At 37.1% G+C, this 21,152-nt stretch overlaps 1 protein-coding gene across 1 annotated transcript in view; it reads left to right on the plus strand.

Moving 5' to 3' along the window:
* Positions 1 to 7,706: 7,706 nt before the first annotated feature.
* The window catches only part of DNAH5 (dynein axonemal heavy chain 5), a gene marked incomplete at both ends in the record, with an annotated part of 122,566 nt that continues 109,120 nt past the window's right edge, over positions 7,707 to 21,152 (plus strand). Inside the window, 6 exons of the mRNA XM_084281489.1 lie at positions 7,707 to 7,763; positions 13,014 to 13,148; positions 14,385 to 14,469; positions 17,497 to 17,660; positions 17,993 to 18,214; positions 18,828 to 18,965. Of these exons, the coding sequence (XP_084137615.1) occupies positions 7,707 to 7,763; positions 13,014 to 13,148; positions 14,385 to 14,469; positions 17,497 to 17,660; positions 17,993 to 18,214; positions 18,828 to 18,965 (801 nt within the window). The remainder of the gene's footprint in view (positions 7,764 to 13,013; positions 13,149 to 14,384; positions 14,470 to 17,496; positions 17,661 to 17,992; positions 18,215 to 18,827; positions 18,966 to 21,152) is intronic.

Genomic DNA, 21,152 nt, shown 5'->3' on the forward strand with positions numbered 1-21,152 from the left:
CTCAATTCAAAACATGCTGCCAAGTTAACGAGTAAGAACACCCTACCTTAGCTTCCTGTTGGGGCCTGCAGGGAAGAAAAACAACTTTATTTCAAAGGTTAAGTGAGCAACAAGTTAATTAGTCCATGAACTGTTATTACAGTGATGCTTTGTTTGCCATGCAACAGCTTGAAAAGTGAATCTTTTAATTGTTTAATGCTAGGCAACAGCTACTGAATACTATCATTTGTACTTTCACTGCAGATGGTATCACAGTGTCGTCTCTGTATAGGAAGCTGTGAGCTATTTATACATATAAACATATGTATATGTTAATAGATATAGATGTATATAAGTGTGTAAATATGTGTATACACATACACATACATAGACAACTTCTATTTGTTAGAAATTTTTCTGACCAAAATCTACCTGAATCTTCTATTATCTCCTTTTATTTTTATTTTTATTTTTATTTTTATTTTTATTTTTATTTTTATTTTTATTTTTATTTTTATTTTTATTTTTATTTTTATTTTTATTTTTATTTTTATTTTTATTTTTATTTTTATTTTTTTTACATAGACTTCTGAGAAATTTTGCTGTGATTGAGGTGAAATGGTGGGTGCTTATAAGAAGAGGAAAATAGATACCGCTGCATTTGTATTTGAAAGGTGATCTATGGTAGCTTGAAAGTTTTTTAGGACTGAATTGTTAATTGGTAGATGTCACCTTCAAGGGAAGTAATCCTTAAGAACTCTTCAAAAAAAAAAAGCAAAGAAAGCAAAGTGAAAGTTTTGGATCCTCTTCCATAAAAGAGACTATGGATTTGGCTGCCCATTTTATGCTGGAGGCCTGCAGTTCCACTTCAGAAATGTGGGAATGAGAGAATGAGGACCCCACAGCTCTTTTTCCCCTCTAGCATGGAGAAGAGAAAGAAATGCCTTCTCATGAAATGCTAACCAACCAGCAAACCTTATATGATAGGCTGTTCCATCCATACAAATGTAAGGAACAGATGCAAAATTTGGGGTGAGTTCTAGACCTTTGTTGAATGCATGCTTAACTGGTGGTCACAAGGAAAAAGAAATCCATACAAGCTAGGTAGGCTGGAGAACTTCAGGATGAAGTTTTGCATTGAGACCGATACTGTCATGATTTCATGACTTTGAGGCGCCATTTCTAGCCCCATGGTGATTTTTGTGGAAATATTGTCCAGTGTTTGCCTTTTGCTATCAACAGAACCTCTCTCTGCCACTGCTGCTTTTCACGTACATTATTTATGGGACATTGTGTAACTCTTCTATTGCAGGAGCTGTTAATATTGAAGTGTGAGCAAGTCTCTTCTAAATCTTATGTAAATCTATTTCATTCTATCCTTCATTGAAAATCATTTTATCCTGGAGCTAGAGGTAAGAGGAAAACAATAGTTAGGTCTGGCTACCAGACTTCTTCAAACATAGGCTTTGGAACTGGAAACCAAATTTAATGATCAGTAATGCAATGCAAGGTTGTGGTTGCTCAGGCAGCTTAATTCGTCATACTTTTATTTGATATGCTTGTACCTAAGACATGGCAGCTTAAATCGTTCTTTCCTTGAGACACAGGTGGCTGGTGGCAGCCCTGTAACAAATTCTGTGGTCATTGCTGTAAAATTTGTTTCTGAACAGAAGCGGATACGTGCAGATGCCACTAGACACAGGATATACCTTATGCTGTATTGTTTTGGACAAGTAAGGTTTCACCTTGAAGATGGCCTAACATTCATCTCAGTGCTATGGCACGTATAGGATATTCTCAGACCATACCAGATTTCAGCCTTCTATGAAAAGAAGAATATACATTCATCCAAGCTAGAATAATCATTCTACCCCACTATCCTTATACCCCACTGTTTCCTAACTTGTCATCTTCTCAGAAAAACAAATAACTAAAATAACTCCACTACAGCATAGCACGCAGTGAGATGGATCCATAAATGATTAAATGCAGTCAACTTTTCAGTTTCAGCTGTCTTGGGCTAGGATCTCATCAAATGATTCTTTTGGAAGTAGAAGTCGGGTTTTGAGTGCTTGAATTACTGAAAATTGTACTTGCTGTTGATCTAAGTTTCTGCATCTCAGATGCACAGGGTGCTGCTTAGGGTTTAAAAAGGGAAATACGGAGACTACTGCGGTAAAAATAGTGCTGGCTTACTAAAAGAAACTTGCATTTTTTTCTTTATTTAAACTACTGGGGAGAATTTATCAAAGCTAAACTGTTTCAAACTGCAGCTGCGCCCGCCTTATGAAATTGAGCAGGAAAAAACCGTGTCCAAACCCAAACCAACACAAAACTCAAGGTTCTTTTCTTTGGTATCTAGTAAGCAGTGAGCATTCATGGCTTCCTTTTTGGCACAGCTGGCCAAAGCTAGAACTGGAAAGGCAAAGAGTAAAATACAACCTTAATCCTGAGTTGACAGATCGGGGCCGGGTTTTCCTTTCACATGATGTCATACCTGTAACTGAGCCCTTATCTAGGATGATAATTACTTTCTCTAGCTTAGCCTGTTATTTAGAAAGGTAGAAACAGACTTCTTGACAGTAATGACCAGTGACATTCACTTTACAAATGAAATCAGGATTATTCTTTTTGTGTTTATCTACAATGAATTTTCATCTGTCACTTTCACAAATAGTTGTTCAGTCTTGGAAGGTTCTGTAATTCTTTGTGGTCATCCTTATTGCCTTGAATAACTGGGCTTCATCAGAGACTTTGTCATCCTCACAGCTTTTCCCTCTTCCACCCGAATATGTTGAACAATGCAGATTCCTGGAGAGCTCCACTGATGACCTGCTGTTGCTGTAATGACTCAGTGTTCATTTTGTTCGTATCCTCTCCTTCCCACTATTTAGTTGAGCTCTTTTTTTTTTTTTTTTTTTTTTTTTGCTAAAGGGTCATTTCCCTTATGCTTTTCTTAAAAGCATTTGACAATGCATCTTTCTGAAAGCTTTTTGAAAATCCAGGTCATTTAGATCAATCTTCTTTACACAAATTCTTATTAGCCCCTTCAGTGAACCTCAGCAGATCCTGATGAGTGTTTCTCTCTTTTACAAAAACCTTGTTGACTTTTTCTTGGGAAATTAATTTAATTACCTGGCCCTTAATTCTCTTCATTATAATTTCTGCCATTTTACCTCGTCTGTCTTTCTCATTTTTTTTTTTCTCATCAAGCTTTGTGACCCTGAACATGTACATTTTATAAGCCAACGTCTAGTCCTCTTGATATTGACGCAAATTGCATGTCACTTTAAGTAGTTCTGCTCTTTTGGATTTACTTTCCTTTAGAATTTTAGGGTGACTAAACATCTAAATCATTACTTACCATTGATTTTTTTTTCCTTTTATTTCTTTCTTTGCCTCTTTCTCTTTTTATCAACTTATATCATTGTACAGACACAAAGTGTTGCTATTTAAGTAGGAGTGTGGGAGGTTTCTTTGAAGGAAATATTGAATTGCATCAAAAATACATTACAAACCTAGTAATGTTATATTGCCTTCCAGCAATACTTTGTATTTATTTATTTTTTTATTTTTAAAGACTATCAGAAGTTTCCTGCTTCTGTGATGCACTATGAAATTAACTTCATTATCAGCACTTTGTATATTTTTATGGTTATTTACCTGGTGCATTTCTCATCCAAGTATCAACTCCTGATGAAGCAAATTTGAAGAATTAAGTCAGGATCCAAGTCAAAGTTCAGGTTTCAGTATCTGTTATTAGGTGTTGTTCACATTGCTTCACCTTGCCTCATTGCATTTTCCTTTAAGTTTCCAGACTTTAATTCACATGGGTTTTCTTTATATCATACTCCAGCTTTTTGGAGTATGCTTTCTTGCTTTTACTTTATCATTTATCTATGTTGGCTTGCTAATGCTTCCTCAAGTGTTTCTGGTAGAAGCTGTGCAGTTGCTCTGCATTTCCACTGTTCTTAAATACTTTGCCTGCTGTCTACAAGCATTTTATTCTTTTGACTGCTTCTCTTTACCTTTTTTTTTCAGTGGTTCCTCGTTTTGAAGTAGCATGATGGTATTTCCCTAGTGTATGTGGAGACCCCCTGAGGTTTCCTGCTGATACTGTTCCCTGCCACAGGCTTGTCTCTGATCACTACTAGCATGTCACAGTCAATAATTCCTTCCTAATCAACCTGTCACCAATATCCTACACTATGTCTGTTTTATTTGTGACTACTGAAACTTCACTCTGTTAGGCTCTGGTTGGTTGCCTTGTTAAATTGTTTGAACACGGAGCTCTTTTACACCGGTGGAGGCTTTTTCATCTTTTCTGTATCATAAATACCTAGAGGTATGGTGCAATGTACCAGTGATACCTCCCTAATTCTGAGTTTCTAGTGCTATTATAGCGATGTCCTCATTCAGACACCATATTTCAGTTTTCCCCAACATTTTTATAGGACTTCTTGGACTTAGGTGTAAGCAGGTATGCACTTCTTTTGGTTTCTTCTTTGGTTTTCTATTTCCTTCCACCTGTTCAAAGGGACAATACCTTTTCCAGCCTTTTGCTATGATTTCTAATGTGGCAGGTGGCAGCCTCTGCTCTATCATGTGCCTTGAAGATGTAGGGTTTCTGGCACTTTATTCAACTAGATATGTTTGAAACCACATGCTCTTTAATGCCTGCTAGCTTGTCCTCAGGCTGGGTTTAAAAACAAACCCTGATCTTCTTTTTCAAGGGCAAGGACTATAGATTTTCCTTGCTTCTTCGAGAAACACTCCCTTTGTTTCAGCTGTATCTCCGTCTTCCAATTAATCTGGACCTTGTTTCTCTCCCAGTCTTAACTTACATGTTGAGAATTTATCACTCTCTTTAGTCTGCACTGCATGGGATATTGTGAGCATCTGAGCAGTGCTGGGGACACTTGAAGAATGTGAGGAACACATGAAGAACATGAGTATTTTTGCCCTTGATCCATACCTTACTCTGACGGAAAATAATGGGCACAATGTCCAAATAACTGGTAGCAGAAAACGGCAGTGAAGCTGTCAGATTCTGTAGCTCATTAAAATGGAAAACAAATTACTTGCATGGTTATTTGAACTAAAATTTTCTGTCCCCAGAATGCCGTCTCTTAATGTGTAGCCTTTAAAATTAATTATTTTTTTACCTTTATATTTTAATTAATCATTTAATATATTAATATAATAGCATATACAGTATAATATATAGTAGTATATTATATATAATAAAAATAATGTAATTAATAAATAAGACCCAAACATCCTGTGTATCTTGGGAAACAGAAGGTTAATTAATTTATTCTACATATTGATATATATCTTTGATATATACCTGTCTATTTATATACTCAGTATTTGTGCTATCTTTTTTTTTTTATTTTTATTTTAAATTTTTATTTTCCTAGCACAGCATGAAATAGGCAAGCAGAGCCTGGAGAACTAATGTCCTGCATAAAGCAGAACAAGGAATTACACTAGGACATGCCACATGGTAGTTAAATTCTTTAAGCAGTGCCATCTTTCACCATAAAAGGCCTGTTGGGCAGCAAGATGACATTATTTACAGCTTAAAACCTTAGTCATATCTTTTTCCTCATCAAACAAGAAGGTTTAAGGGATTTCTAACTTAGGAGAAATTGAATCTTTCAGCTATGAAAGCAAAGCAGTAAAAAAATAAAAAATCCTTGCCTCAGTTAAAGTTATTAAAACCTCAGCGTTATTTGATTTTCGAAAGCAGTTCAGGTACCATAAGAAAGTTCACCTTTACCTTTGATCGTTTTCATAGCATTATATTAAAATAATTCAGCTGAGGATGATGAGCTTTTCTTTATGTTCCACTTTTTCAAGGTAGATTTTCATAAAATCAGATTGTTAAGGGGCAACTCCGTTTGTATTTCAATTGCCAAATACTGTCGTCATGGCCGTATTTGTGGTCTTGTGAAAAAGCAGCATAAAAGCAATGTACACGAGGCTTTCAACCACTAGATGGCAGCTAACTACTACCTGTAATTACCCATAAAGAAAAACTCGTTGGAGTTCCGCAATACAGCACAGTCCAAAAATTCTTGACACAGTGAAATGAACTTTCATAACTTATCAAATAATAGGACAACTAAACGTTTTCATCTGAATATGTTTTTACTAATTCAATTGATTCTTCACTTCTTGGTTTTACTGACCTGTATAGTGTTGATTTACCCCAAACATTTTGTTGAATGTAGCCATGGCTATCCAGAGGTATGTGCCATATTAAAATTATTCTGAGAATGTTGAGTTACAATACAAGATTGTATATCCACCTTAATGTATATATTACATTTCTAAAAAAAAACAATGTGATTTCACCATGGATTTTACCTTGTAAGGCATTTAGGCATTTAAATAAATAAATAAATATATATATATATATATATATATATATATATATATATATATATATATATATATGGGATTTCTAATAATATAAATGGAAGAAAAAAAAAGGTTTATTAAAAAATGAAAAAAAGTCTAAATTTTTGCAAAATGAAAACACTCTTTAGTGTTCTGAAATATAAAGAATTAACTTGTGTAATATTTACTAGCATGTTTAATTTCTAAGAGAGGCAAAGGGTTCAGAGAAAACTACGAATGGTACATGGAATGGTAAATGCAGTTCTTTTCAATTTTTCTCTTTCAAACATTCACATAAATATATATATAAAATCAGATTTGATAGTAGTAGGTGGAGAAAATTATATTGAAAATCAGATAATGTAGGGAAAATGGCTTTTACTCATGAGATTTTTATCAACACTGAGGTTGTCAAGTGATTGTAGATACGATTCATGTGGATATCAGTGAAGGCAAAAATATTTAGGAGCATTCTAAGCCTGAAATATCTGTAAAAACTGTCTTGGGTATCTTGCTTCTAATATTGGATCATTAGCTTGTTTCTCGTGGCATTTTCAATGGGACATCAGATTGGATTCTGTCACTGAAGTTGAAAAAATTAAGGTTATTTTAAGAGGAAAAAAACTGTTCATTGTTGAAGAAAAATTGCTGTATTAAGCAACTATCGCACAACTGAAAAATAACCAAAAGTGAATGTGCTTGGAAAAATATATGAATAGAAACATGGGTAGTTCAGTAGTTGGTAGGTAATAGCAATTTGAAAGCTGCTTGACGGCTGTTGCTATATATTTAACCAGTCACCTGCGACGAGGAAACAAAGGTGTCTGTTGACATGAGCATTACTTAAGAAGGCTAAACACAAATCAAATAAGCAGTTATTAAATTGAGTTTTGCAAATGGTTATGTTGCCCTTGAGCATGATGAATTGTATCGAGTGGTGTTTGTATATAAACAATATCACCTTAACAACACTGAGGTTGGTAGCAATGATTTTCAACTCCTCGTCTGTAGGCAGTAAATTCTGGTGGTTAGAGCCCTCTAGTTTCTCAAGTTGTCCAGTTTAGTCTTGAACTAACTTAAATGCACATTACAGCTGAATTAAGGAAAAAATAGATGCAGAGCTAAGCTTAATAGTTGCTGGCTTTTTAGGTCTTCACTGTATTTTCTAGGTCTTTTTTGGTGTTCCTACAGAAAAGGAATGAAACAAAGATGAAAAAAAGGTTGGGGGGAGAGAGAAAAATGATGAATGAAGAAGCTTGCACTACGGTGTAAGGCTTAGTGTTGAAAAATAGTACTTGATTTTTACATCAAATACTACAATGTTTAGAGCTGGAAGAAAGCAACTTTGGAAACAGAGCATTGGCAGAGTTATAAAGGTAAGGAAAGCTGAACTTTGGATTAGGTCCAGACTAGTAATCATACAGCTTGAAAAAATGCTTGAATTGAAGGTGAATGGGTGGCAAATACATATTTTAAAATGACATAAGTAGATGATGTTAATTTCATAAAATATTCTAATTATACAAAAAAAGAGTAAACTACATCTTTTAAAGCAAAAAAGCATTTTGGCTAGGTATTTATCAGGTGAAGTAGTTTGCTTATTTATTTATTTATTTATTTATTTATGGTGCAACTGGTCTTATAAGTTAATTGGTAGGGTATCAGCCAAGGCTTAGTTGCATGATTCATTTTGAAAGGCAAGTTTGCACTCAGACATATTTATCCATTTAGTACTGGTACATATATCTTGTCCAGATTGTTAGAGTGGTATGGCAATGGTATAATTTCACGAATGTTACAGTGGTACAATGAACAGCTTGTTGCTGGATCTGCCAACAAAACAAGGGTGCGCTCTGCCACCAAGGAAAACTGAAATTTAACTTAACTCTTGTCCTTGTAAATATGGGAATCGAATTTTGAATGCACATGCATAGTACTGAAAAACAAAATAAAATATAGCGGTCTTTAAGACCCCTAGACTAAGCATAAAAACTGGTTGTTTGAACAAGCTCTTCTTTGGTTAACATGACGTTATAACAAACATTGGAAAGCTCTGCTTACTTGACATTTAAGAGTCAGTTGAGGTGACTGCTCTAATTCTTCAGGGTGTGTGCTTTCTGGAGAGGACAGAATGAGAAGGTGCCTGCTTTTTGAAAACTCAAGTTGCTTGGAAAGTGTAAGAAAATGGTTTGCAGTTCACTTTTACAGTGAAGTCTGTGAACAATATAAAGCATCTTAGCGTGTTACAGGAGAGACAGGGGACTATTGTGTTGGTTAAATACATTTCAGATAAGACAGTAAATTGACAATAGACCTCTCATTCTTTTTGACTCTTTTACTATTGAACTTCCCAGTAAATTTCATGTTTCGCTTAGCCGTAAGACTTTCATCAGTGTGTGCTGAAACTCAGTGATGCACAATATTCTGACAACCAAATACATTACCTGCTGGATAAACTGTGTTCAGGAACAAGTTTTAACTTGAGCAGGTACGGCTGGCATACTAAATAACATTCATACTGTTTAGAGTCTGCAGACACATCAGTAACTGCACTCACTCTGTAATGGAGAAGTTGACAACAGTCAAAATGTTTTTTCTGAGGCTATTGCTTCAAAGGAAAGACCCAAGGCATCTCTGACTTCTGATTTTTTATCTTCTACTTAAATATATATGCTTATATACTATCATAGTTAGAATACTTTTATTTTATTTTACTTTTTTTTACTTCCTATTTTTTGCTTCACATTGATGGTGTGGTGTTTCTGGGTTTAGATAAGCGTTAAAATGGACTTACCCCATTTTATTATGGAAGAATATCCCCTTTATTCTGCTTAAGGAGCAGATATCTGCTGAAGTGCTAAACTTCAGCAGATTTAGCACAAGTTTTTCTTGTGCTAAACTTCTGGGATTTAGATATTAGGAATTTTAAGGGTTTGTGTAAAAAAAAGCAAGTTACTTGTTATAACTAGACTAATCATCAGAAAGGACTTCTCAGATAATTGTTTTAGCTTTGGTTTTGCATCTGTTTTGAGATTGTCATGGATTATTTTTTATCTTCTGAGGTTAGGGACAGGGGATCGAGTGGGAAAAAAAACAAAAACAAACTAAAAGTGGCTGTGCAGATGTTCTTTAAATGAAGAGCTGAAGTTAAGCTGTACCATTTAAAAACTTGGACAATTCTTCCACATATCTAAGTGAGAATGCATGAAAATGACATTAGCCTTGAGAATGCCAATCCATCTGGATTCCCCCATGCCACTAAAATTTACGAGGAGGCTTTGCTATACAACCTTGATCAGAATTGCTAGCTGATCCTATTCAGGGTTTGCTCATACTGCACGTACCAGCCGCTTCTCACTTAAATACACAAGCAGTAGCTTATGTGGGTGAACAGCGCTTTCATCTTTAAACCTTGCTCCTTCAGTGTTCTCTTAGATGACATTTATTTGAATTACATAAACCTGGTTCTTTGAGATTGTCTGGATTTTATGTCCTGTGGAATTCACTACAAAAATATGTATCCCTAAACACCATTGTGCAAAAACTCCTAGGGCATGACCATACTGTTGTTAGAAGCAATATGTGGGGGGAGTCAAAGTCAGCACCTTAAAGTTCAAAGAATTTTGAGAACAGATTACTGAATTCACTCACTGAAGTTATGGTCGATACAATAGGGCTGAGTGCTTCAGGGCCTGAAATGCACTCCCACTCAAAAATAGGGAAGAAAACAAATCTGGAGTTGTAGAAATTTACTTCTTCCTCCATATCATTTTGCTCTCTAATGTTTGATCCTTAAAGATGGGATGAAGAAAGTGAAAATGGAGACGAAAAGGTTAATATTTTCTTGCCATTCATTCTCTGAGATTCCCCACCCTAAGTAAATAATATCTTTAAAATATTGCAAAATATTTGCAAAATATGCACATCAAAATTAATATTTTCAGTAGTTTCCAGTCTGTTTTCTGAGTACTTTTATATATTTAAATTAATGACTTGCTCTTGAAAGCACTGAAATTAAATTTCCTGTACATTTCCTGGGGCAGCCTACTCCTAAAAATGAGGTAAAAGTTTCTTCTGATGTCTGCAACAACTGAGAAGTGAGAATTTGTGACTTGGGAACACTTACTCTGGTGAGGAGAAAACGTTCTTAGAAATAGGCCACACTTGGAGTACTGTGTCCGGGTCTGGGGCCCCCAGCACAAGAAGGATGTGGACCTGTTAGAGCAGGTCCAGAGGAGAACCATGAAGATGCTCAGAGGGCCAGAGCATGTCTGGAGCACCTATGAAGAAAGGCTGAAAGAGATGGGGCTGTTCAACTTGGAGAAGAGAACGCTCCAGGGTGACCTCATTGTGGCCTTGCAATACTTAAAGGGAGCTTAAAAAGAAGGTGGAGAGCAACTTTTTACTTGGGCAAATGATGTTAGGACAAGGAGTAATGGTTTTAAACTAAAAGAGGAGAGACTTGGATTAGAGTTTAGGAAGAAATTCTTCACTCAGGGGGTGGTGAGGCACTGGAACAGGTTGCCCAGTGAAGCTGTGGATGCCCCATCCCTGGAGGTGTTGAAGGCCAGGTTGGAGGAGGCCATGAACAACCAACCTATCTAGTGGGTGGCATCCCTGCCTACGGCAGGGGGGTTGGAACTAGATGAGCTTTGAGGTCCTTTCCAACCTGAGACATTTTGATTCTATGATAGCAGATCATCAAGATATGGAAGTATGACAGGGCGTTCTTGAATTGCATTATAAGACTATCAGGAAAAAATGCACACAACTTGCATTAACTAGAGATATATCCAACAACAATCCCAAAGGGACAAATGATGAATGCAAGCGAATGTCTTAGTTTGCAGAGAACTATGGATTTACTATTCTGTTAATAACTGCCTGTTCTCTAGGGACAGTGTTTTTTTTTTTTTTTTTTTTTTTTTGGTAATTGGACTTTTAAAGTTTTGTGGTTGCATAGACATTAGAGACTGCATAATTCTAGCTATACACAACAGATAGCAGGTATGATATAGGACTTTAGAGATTGCAACTAAAGAGTTAGAAAATATTAAAAGAAGTGAAGAAAATATGAGGATGATTGCCTAGTTGTGATGTTTCTAATACTTTCAGTCTATATAAACAACCACTTGTAGGAGGAATAGCAGCTATGAACATATCAAAAGTCTCCTGTATGTAGGAGAGAACTGATAACCCATGTAAGATCACTACTTTGTGCTGTAATATGTCTGGAGCTGTGTGCTAGAATCATAGCACAGTACAAAAAGTAGCCTCACTGTAGTTTAAGCAAAATAAAAGCACATTTTTTTCTTCTGAATTACATAAAAACTATCTAATTGGCACAGTGGCTATATTTTTCCATGCTAAAGATCCATTGCCAGTTGTGCTCAAATTGTTGAAACAACAAAGCTCATCAGTGTTAACGATTATTGCACTGCCTTGTAGTGTGAGGCTGAGTGAGCCAAAAAAGGTTGCTTTTTGTATATCTAATTAGTAGAAAAATGTCTACCCTGTTCTGAGAAGGTGTAGGACAGGCCAGTAATGTGATGACATTCCACTTCTGGAAAAGTGGAGACAATGATAGAGAATGGCAGAGCTAAAATAGCGTGAAGTATGTATATACAAATTAATCTCCTACTGCATTCTTCAGGCATATCTCCATAAAGAACGTAATTTGTGTGTTTGTCTTTAACATGGAAAAACATTTCCAGAACAATCAGCATTTATGCAGACATGATGGTAATTATGAGTTTACCAAATATTTGAAAATTCCTTCAGGAAGAAGCAAAGAAATTTACATAAGGGTATAAAGTATATTATGCAGGTCCTATTGGCTCTTCAGAAGCTTGTAGATAAATCACTTGTGCATACTTTACAGAGTTACTAGATTTTTTTGTAGTCACAGGGGAAATAAAGATTGAATTTACCACCAGTGAAATATAATTCTAAATTTCTTTTGAAAATGAAATGATATTAAATCTTGCAATCCGCAAGCACAATAGAAGCAGTAACTACTCCAGAAGGCTATTTTGTCTGTAATGTAATGAGGTGTATTACATATGGGAATTCAATTTAATTAGAAGAGTAGGCATACTGCTTGAAGAATAGTATAATAGCAATAGTTAAGCACATTTATAAACACTTGAGAACCTTGAGGCTTGTTGCTTGATTTACTTCTCATTATATTAAAGAGATAATGTATGAAATCTTAGCTTCCTCCAGCAGCATTTGTCTGTGCTGGAGAATGCTTACAATATCTTCCACAAATAACAAAGATTGAGTCAAAGTCCTGTGCTGATTTGATGGTCAAATGTAAATAGACTGAAAAGCCAGAACTAATAACTTCGGTTGTTGAAGATGACTTGCATGATGATGGACCTGTACATATAAAGCAGTTTTATTTTTTTTTTCCTAGAGAGACTTCCAGCAAATGAATAACACCATACAAAAAGTGGATGTTGGAAATTTTATGCCTTAAAAATGTAAACCACAAATATGGAAGACTGCGATAGCCTTCATTAAAAAAAAATAAAAAAAAAAATCCAAAATTTGCTTTGTATTTGTCTTCAGAATTGATTTTTTTTTGTTGAAATTTTTGTTGTTTGTTTTGTGTTTTATAACAGCAAAAGCTAAAGGAGGAAAGGGAGGCTAAACGTGCTTGGCTGGATGACAGACATGATTACTTACTGGAAACTGTTGCCACTTGTGTGAATCTGGACAAAGCAGAAGTAGAAGATGCTATTCTTGATGGTAACCAGGTAATCTGATTAATTTGATAAATTAAGCTTATAGGTTGGTTTAGAACTGATGTTACCGTCAAATACTTATTGAGATAGTTGAGATGGTTGTCAGACCGTGGTTTCACAGGCTCAGAAGGAGTCATGCTCATCCACACTCCACTGAATGCTGCTGTTTCCATTAGGCTGCCACCTGCATTTGTGAGACTAAATTTGTGAGATTAGGAAATCAAATCAGCTAGAAACTACTTGACAAAATAGAGTGGCTAGTGATCCCACCAAGTATGTGAGGGTTAGTGTTGTTACTATGTAAGCACTTAGAAATAAGTATATTGAGGAAAGGATGCAACACAAAGTGATGGTGAGTATTATATGCAATGGAGATACATTTTGTGATTTGAAAATAAATCACTCTTTTTTAAAACTTAAGTTTTAAAATGGAGGCATTCTCATTTCAGTGCTAATATACTGGGAAACTGGAGAAAGTCCAGTGGAAGACTACCAAGATGTTCAGGAGCAAAGGATATGTTAATTATAAGAGGAAGAATAAGTGAGGGGCAGTCATGTAATAGCCTGCAATTGCTTAAAGAGTAGTTGTGAAGATGACAGATGAACCATTCTTAGCAGTGGCAGATGATATAACAAGGGGTAATAGCCACAGCTTGCAGATCACACATTAAGAGACCCTTCATTGCCAGAAAGGTAAAGCAGCATGGGAGTAAGTTACTCAAGAGGATGAGCTAAGCTACTGTTGACAAAAGAGGAGGTTAGCCCAGTGATCTCCCAGAGGCCCCTTCCAACATATCTGTGATTCTGCATGAAACAGGAAAACGAGCTGTGCAGAATGCTGTCACACAGGTTAAAACACAGAGCTTGTTTCAGCCTTCACTGAGGTGCTGCTGCACTTCAGTAAATGAAGAAATGCACTGTGCCCTCAGATTGAGAGATTATGTGCAGTAAGTGGTTTCAGTAAATTGGAACATGGCCTGGCTATATTCAGTTCTGCTCAGCATGGAAAAAATCAAATGTTTAAATTAAGTAGTATGTGCTACTAAAGGGAAAAAAGAAACCTTTTTTTTTTTTTTTCTTTTTTTTTTTTTCCTTTTGAAAGGCAGTAACAGGTCCTGGTGTAATTTTAGTACTGAGCAACGATAATGTGATGTGTATTTATCATAACTTTTTGTCGAAAAACTGAGTACATTAAACTTTTCATAGTGTGTGTGCCATGCATAAACAATTCAACATGATCTCAAACAGATAGAGCGCATTGACAAATTCTTGGCACCTGGAGGTCTGCGCCATCTGATGTTCTACTATCAAGATGTGGAGGCAAATGATGCAGGTAAAGTAACTTTGGGTTTCCTGCAACATACTGTAGTACTGCTGAGTAAATGTGCGAAAAAAACCAACATAGTCAAGTTTATTTTATTAACTGGCGTTTAAGGCAAGTCAGGTTACATCATCTTTGCTCAAGAAGTGAAGACTGATGAAATTACAGAAGCTTGTTAGTGCACTTTTGCATATTGTTAGTATTCAACAGCAAGGTACTTCCTTGCAAATCCAGCAGCTCTTGCCTGAGGGGTTGAGAAACATTTTTTTGGTAGTTAAAGGAAACTTTCACACAAGGCAAACAGTAACAGGTGCTCTGCCCCCTCCCTGCCAGTCACACCATCAATTCGCCCTGGAAACCCTCCCCATTTCTTACCATCCGCTCCCGTAGTCCTGTGACATGACAAACCAGCTTCAGGAGGCCCCTGTTTGGGGTCACAAGGCCATTACCCCAGAAGTCGTCTCCTTCACTTCTGTTCATATCCCTTTCCCTGCCCCAGGGCTCTCCATTTTACCACACTTCTGGGGGAAGCCTCCTTCTGACCTTCTGTGGAGGCATCTTGTGACTCCCGTGTTGAGGACATCATTTGTCCATGGCTGCTGTCCCAGAACCTTCAGTGTTGCTCCCATTGGGATCAGCCAGGGGTCTTCTGCTGGTGTTCCCATTATGTCCATGACAGCCTGAGAGATGTCTGGTCACATTTTTGCAAAATTTTGAGTGTAACTTTCAATGCGCAGCTTAACAGCTTCTAGAATCCTTTTCAGTAACAGCACATCTTTCTGAAAGAGATTGCAGAATCTACTCTAGCTCGATACATCGTGGGAATGCCCTAAAAACAGATGATTGTTTTTGGTCTGGCATCTTTAATTACTAACTTACGATTATTGTGCAAGTTTGTGTTCATTGGCAATAAATCAAATTAATAAAAGTCTCTCAATCAATACTGTTTTGCTGGTGACAGAGACCTTGAGGTACTTGAGGAAAACAAAAAAAGAGACTTCTTCAGGAGATGGGAAGGAGGAAGGTGATGCTAACAAAAGGGAGGGGAGGGGACACATGGGTGGCCATGTGATCCAAAATGGGGATCTCTGGGCGTGGTGGTTTTACTCAGGTGGGCAGCTGAGCTCCACCACAGCCGCTCTCTCACTTCCCCTCCTCAAAAGGAAAAGGAAAGAAAATACGATGGAAAGGGCTCAAGGGTTGACATAAGGATGGGGAGATCGCTCAACAATTATCGTGATGGGTAAAAAAGACTCTGAGTAGGGAGATAGTAAAATTTATTGCCTATTACTAACAAGCTTGAGAAGTGAGAAATAAAGGAAAGAAACCAAAAACATCTTCCCCTCAACCATCCTCTTCCACCTCCTTCCCCCGAGCAGTGTAGGGGAACAGGGAATGGGGGCTGTAGTCAGTCTATAGCACTTTGTCTCCTCCACACCTTCACAGTTACTCTCTTCCCTTGCTCCCCATGGGGTCCCTCCCACGGCATGCCGTCCTTCCCCAGCTGATCCCACATGGGCTGCCCACAGGCAGCAGCTCCTCAAGCACTGCTCCCACACGGCTCCGTCCCACGGGGTCCATCCATCCATCCCCCAGGAGCAAACTGCTCCAGCACGGGTCCCCCATGGCTGGGCGGCAGCTCCCCCCAGACCCCCTGCTCCTGCGGGGGCTCTCCATGGGCTGCAGCCTCCTCCAGGCCACATCCACCTGCTCCACCGGGGGCTCCTCCACCCACGGGGGGGCTGCAGCGTGGAGATCTGCTCCATGGGGGACCCATGGGCTGCAGGGGGACAGCCTGCTCCACCAGGGGCCTCTCCCTGCACAGCCCGCAGGGGAACTGCTGCTGCCTGCCTGCAGCACCTCCTGCCCTCCTGCTGCACTCCCCTTGGGGGCTGCAGGGCTATTTCTTACTCCTCTCTCTCCTAGCTGCTGTTCCCCAACATTTTTTTTCCCCTTTTCTTAAACATGTTCTCACAGATGTGCAAACAATCTCACTTAATAGCATACAACCTCACTTATTGGCCTGTCTCTTATCTAACAAGGGGCAGCTTCTGGATTCTTCTCGCAGAAGCCACCCCTGTGGCCCCCACTACCAAAACCTAGCCATGAAAACATACCCACTGAAAACACTGGGGATGATGGGCATGTGGCTGAACAAAAAAGGGGTAGTAGCACTGTCACTTTTTGCCTTGGTTGGATGTTGTTCTTTACTTAGTGATATAAACAACATTTTTTAAAAATCTTTATATTGTTGCAGTGGTTCACTGAGAAGTAATTGTGTGTTCATGCATGTGCATGCATTCATTTTTCTCTGAGAAATTTTTCATTTTTCCATTAAAATCATTAATGGAAAATGAACGTAACCAAAACAAAAATAATACACAATTTAAAAGAATTATTTTTCCTCCAAAGTTATTGCTACTTCTTGGTGACTCTAAAAATGTTATCAATAGCATAAATCTGTGAGCAGCATATTGATGTTTGGGGAAGAAGAAAGGGAAGGAAAGCCCTTTGTAGCCTCATCATCTCTGTGTCTCCCCAAAGAATCCACTATGGCCTGTCTTTCCTTGTTTCCTGAAACACTCTGCTACTATTTTACTGCATATTAGACTTAGGTGTTCATGTTCTTAAGGAAAGACAGTTAGTTGATAATGGCTCCTTTGAGGTGAACTGCATTTGCTTTTTTTTTTTTTTTTTTTTTTTTTTTTAAGCAATGGAACATTGCCTCCAACTACATAATAGGGCTGGATTCACATGTAGGAGGACCTTGACCCTGAACATTCTTTTAGAAGGAACAGAAAACGAATAAATGAACAGAAAAGGCTTTTGATATGAGAATGGTAAAATTAGATGAAATAATTCTTATGGTGCTGTTAGGACTGTGGGTGCTGTGTACCTTCCTAGAGAAGTCACATGGGGAAGCTCTAGAGGACTGGGACTCATGGATACACAAATGGTGACTGAACTGTTTGTTTAGGACGCTTTTATTTGAATAAATCATCAGTGTTTTTTAAATATTTATTTTATTTCAACCTACAGAACATTTTAGCTTTCCAGGAGTAGGAATCAACTCTCATTTGACAAAGAAGAAGAAACCTAAAGTGTTTGTGACAGAAGGAAAAGACGTTGCTTTAACTGGTGTGTGTGTTTTCTTCATTAGATCTAGTCTTTTGAAAGCCATTACAACTGAGAATATCTATCAGGTAAGAGTCAGTGACTGCTGTTTGGTATGCATAATCTTGTTGAAAATTCATTTTCATCTCGGATTATTTACTATCAGCACGTGATAGTAAATAGATTGACAGCCTTTGGCATGGTGAATGAGCAAAAGAATGGAGTTTGCCAAAATGAAATGCAGGACAACAAAAGGAGGGAAATAGAAAAAGTGACACTGTCCAGTGGCAGCAACTCTAAGTATATCATTGTGAAGCGACGATAACATAAAGTAATTAGTCAACACCCAAGTATCAAGTATAAAATACATGATGGGAAAATCTTATTTTCCATTTAAATATTTATTGCATATCTTTTACAGGAAGTAAATTTTAATATGATGGACGTAGGTCAAGATGGCCTACTGGAAAGTGTTGAGCAGTTGCTATCAGAAATCTTCATTCCAGCCTTACGGAATATGGACAATGGGTGGCTTGAACTTGGCGAACCTCAACAAGCTTCCAGTATTAAGCAGGAGTTTCTTGCTTCCCTTGAAGCATTTGTTACTGTGCTCTCAGGAACTCAGCAAAGTCTGCTAGAAAAGGTAATATGTTCAAGTAGCAACTAGAAATCCAGCTAGCCGTGGAATGTCTCTCGGCCTGGACTTTTTGAATTTACTGTTTTGTAGAATACTTTTGCTTGTAGAATACAAATTGCTTTTGTTAAGCTGGAGAAAAAATAATGCTTCTGAATACTGTTTGATGTCATCAGTGACTTGTTATACATTGACCTGTGGCTTTAATGTCTGTGAAAGCTTGTGGTTTTAACAATTCTGCATCTGCTTCTGTTGTTGTTTGTTTTCATGCTAGTTCTTTTGAGCTATTCACTTCTTGGCTCTGGTATTTGTGGACTTTCTTAAAGAAAACCAAGAATGATTAATGTACAACAAACAGTTACTTCAACTGTTGATTTCTATTTTTTCTTTATTAAGGAAATGACAGAGCACAGCTGCTAGGTTGAAGAGCTCTTCAGATTATGAAGTTCAGTTCTGGGCTCAAACCAGAATTTGAACAAATTTAAAATGAAGTGGGAATATGAAGTCAGATACCCCAAGTAGGGAAATCAGTCACTATGTACATTTCTTGGTTTATTTGTCACAAAAATTTCAGCACTTTTTTTTTTTTTTTTTTTTTTTTTTTTTAAAACTTGTGCTGTAGGTTAATCTGAAGAAATGTGAAACATATGATCTGAAAAATCTAAAAGGACCTTCAGATTATCTGTCGGTTGCTAACAACATAAGCAGTCTTGAGAGAATAGAAGTCTGCATGAAAGGATGGATCAAACAGCTTGAACAGGTGATACACACTGCAGAAGTATGAAATATGAACACATTTGCATATTGGCAGGTTGAATTTAATCCTGGTGCTACCTTCCTATAAAGATAGATGTGATTGATCCCTATGTCTTAAATTACTTAGCATGCTTTTACTTCTAAATTAGAAGATTACAAACAGCTTTTTCCATCCGCTTTTAAATGTAGTGTACACATGTATTTGAAAGCTTAGTTCCCTGTTACTGCTTAATTGCCTCATCCACACACTGACGGAGCATCTTCATGTGGTTAGAAATACTGTAAGGTAGTAAGGTCAGTGTACTTGTTTTAAGTACAAATAAAAGGAAGAGGACAGCATGATTAACTTCTAAATTTGGAAAATGGAAACTTAGTTGCTACCTTATTCTCTGTTCTGCATGTAGAAATTATTGCCTAGATTTTATCAGAGAAGTATGTTTATTTTCAAGTTAGGAAATCAGTTCCATGAAGGACATCTCTGTGTTTATTAAAGTCTATATCTCTTAAAGGGAAGGAATTTAAGAAAAAAAAAAAAAAAGCACAACCCAAATCTCTTGAATTTATAAGCTGAAACTGGTGTGTAGAATGTATCACAGTGAAATGCACTTCTACCAAAAGAATTGTGGTCAACAGCTCAGTGTCTGAGTACAGATCAATGATAAGCGGTGTTTCTCAGGGGTCAGTACTGGGACCAGTGCATCTTTGTCAGTTACATGGGCAGTGGGATCGAGCGCACCCTCAGCAAGTTTTCCAGTGACACCAAGCTGTGTGGTACAGTCAACATGCTGGAGGGGTGGGTTGCCATCCAGAGGGACCTGGAAAGGCTTGAGAGGTGGGATGTGTGAACCTCATGAGGTTCAACAAGGCCAAGTTCAACAAGGTCATGCACCTGAGTCGAAGCAATCCCAAGAAAATCACTATCTATATTTAAGCTGATAATTATTGATTATTAATACAGGCTAATTTTTCTCCACATTGTCTAGTTCTCCAAGGGACTATGCAGACTAAATCTGCATTTCCTCTCTGGAGCGTGGCTTCATGCTTTATAAACAAATTATCATGAGAATTGTTGTGATTGGGTTGAACTAAATGTTCTTTTAAACCAATGCCATCTATTTGACAACAGGCAAAAGCTGATACTGGTGAAGAGTAGAAAAGCAGAGTAAGGCAGTACCACCCATCAGTTTTCTTCCAGCCTCTAAAGATTTATAATTCAGAGATTTCATGAGCTATTTTATTTTATTTTATTTTATTTTATTTTATTTTATTTTATTTTATTTTATTTTATTTTATTTTATTTTATTTTATTTTATTTTATTTTATTTTATTTTACTTCAGTAACCTTCAGTGGTTTTCTTTTCCACATAAATATCTGCAGTCTCCCCTAGAAGCTTGTACAGGAAACATAATGATGTGGCCAGAAATTATTTCAACCCATGTTACAGAGCTGAGAGAGAAAAGCTGTCCCCACTGAGATGATGAAAGGGATGAAGAAGTCTCCAAAGTAGTTTGAAATGTACCTGAGTGTATCTTAGTCCTCAAAATCTTGAGTGATACATTTCAAGATAGTAAAAGGAGTTGTTTTACCATTACTATTTCAAAATTGTTTTAAATATTCATTCATTACATTCATGATTAAAGTTTTCACATTCAGCATTGTTACAGATTTGCAGTGCATTCTTCTATTTGTTGTGATTCAAGTGTTGTAAAATATTAGGTAGAATCAGATAGTAAAATTTTTCACTGAATCAAAAATCTTACAAAAAATATGCTTATCAAAAATGTTGAAAAGCAAGCTAGAACAATCTTGACTTTAGTATATTCTAATGGAGCTGGTTACTTGTAGTACGATGCCCACTGGAGAAAGATTACAGTGATTATGCTCCTTCCTATCCATACTTCTACATGTACTGTGAGTTCCACCTATTCATACTGTGTAAGGGAAAATGTTCTGGCTATGGTTATATTATGGTTACTGAGGTGAGTATCTCTACCTCATAATCTGCTCCTGGAATAAGTAGGTTGCTAGAAAAGATTCACTTTATCCAAGAAACCAAAAAGTAGAAAACAGTGATTCCTAGTGGATGTAAGGAAAGCAAAATGTACACTATAATACAGTGATTGCTATTCTTAGTGGTCAAAATCATACTTCAAAACATGATTTGCAGCTTATTTGCAGAAGCTGTCTATA

Source organism: Netta rufina (assembly GCF_964035555.1).
Source record: "Netta rufina genome assembly, chromosome: 2".
Taxonomy (NCBI): Eukaryota; Metazoa; Chordata; class Aves; order Anseriformes; family Anatidae; genus Netta; species Netta rufina.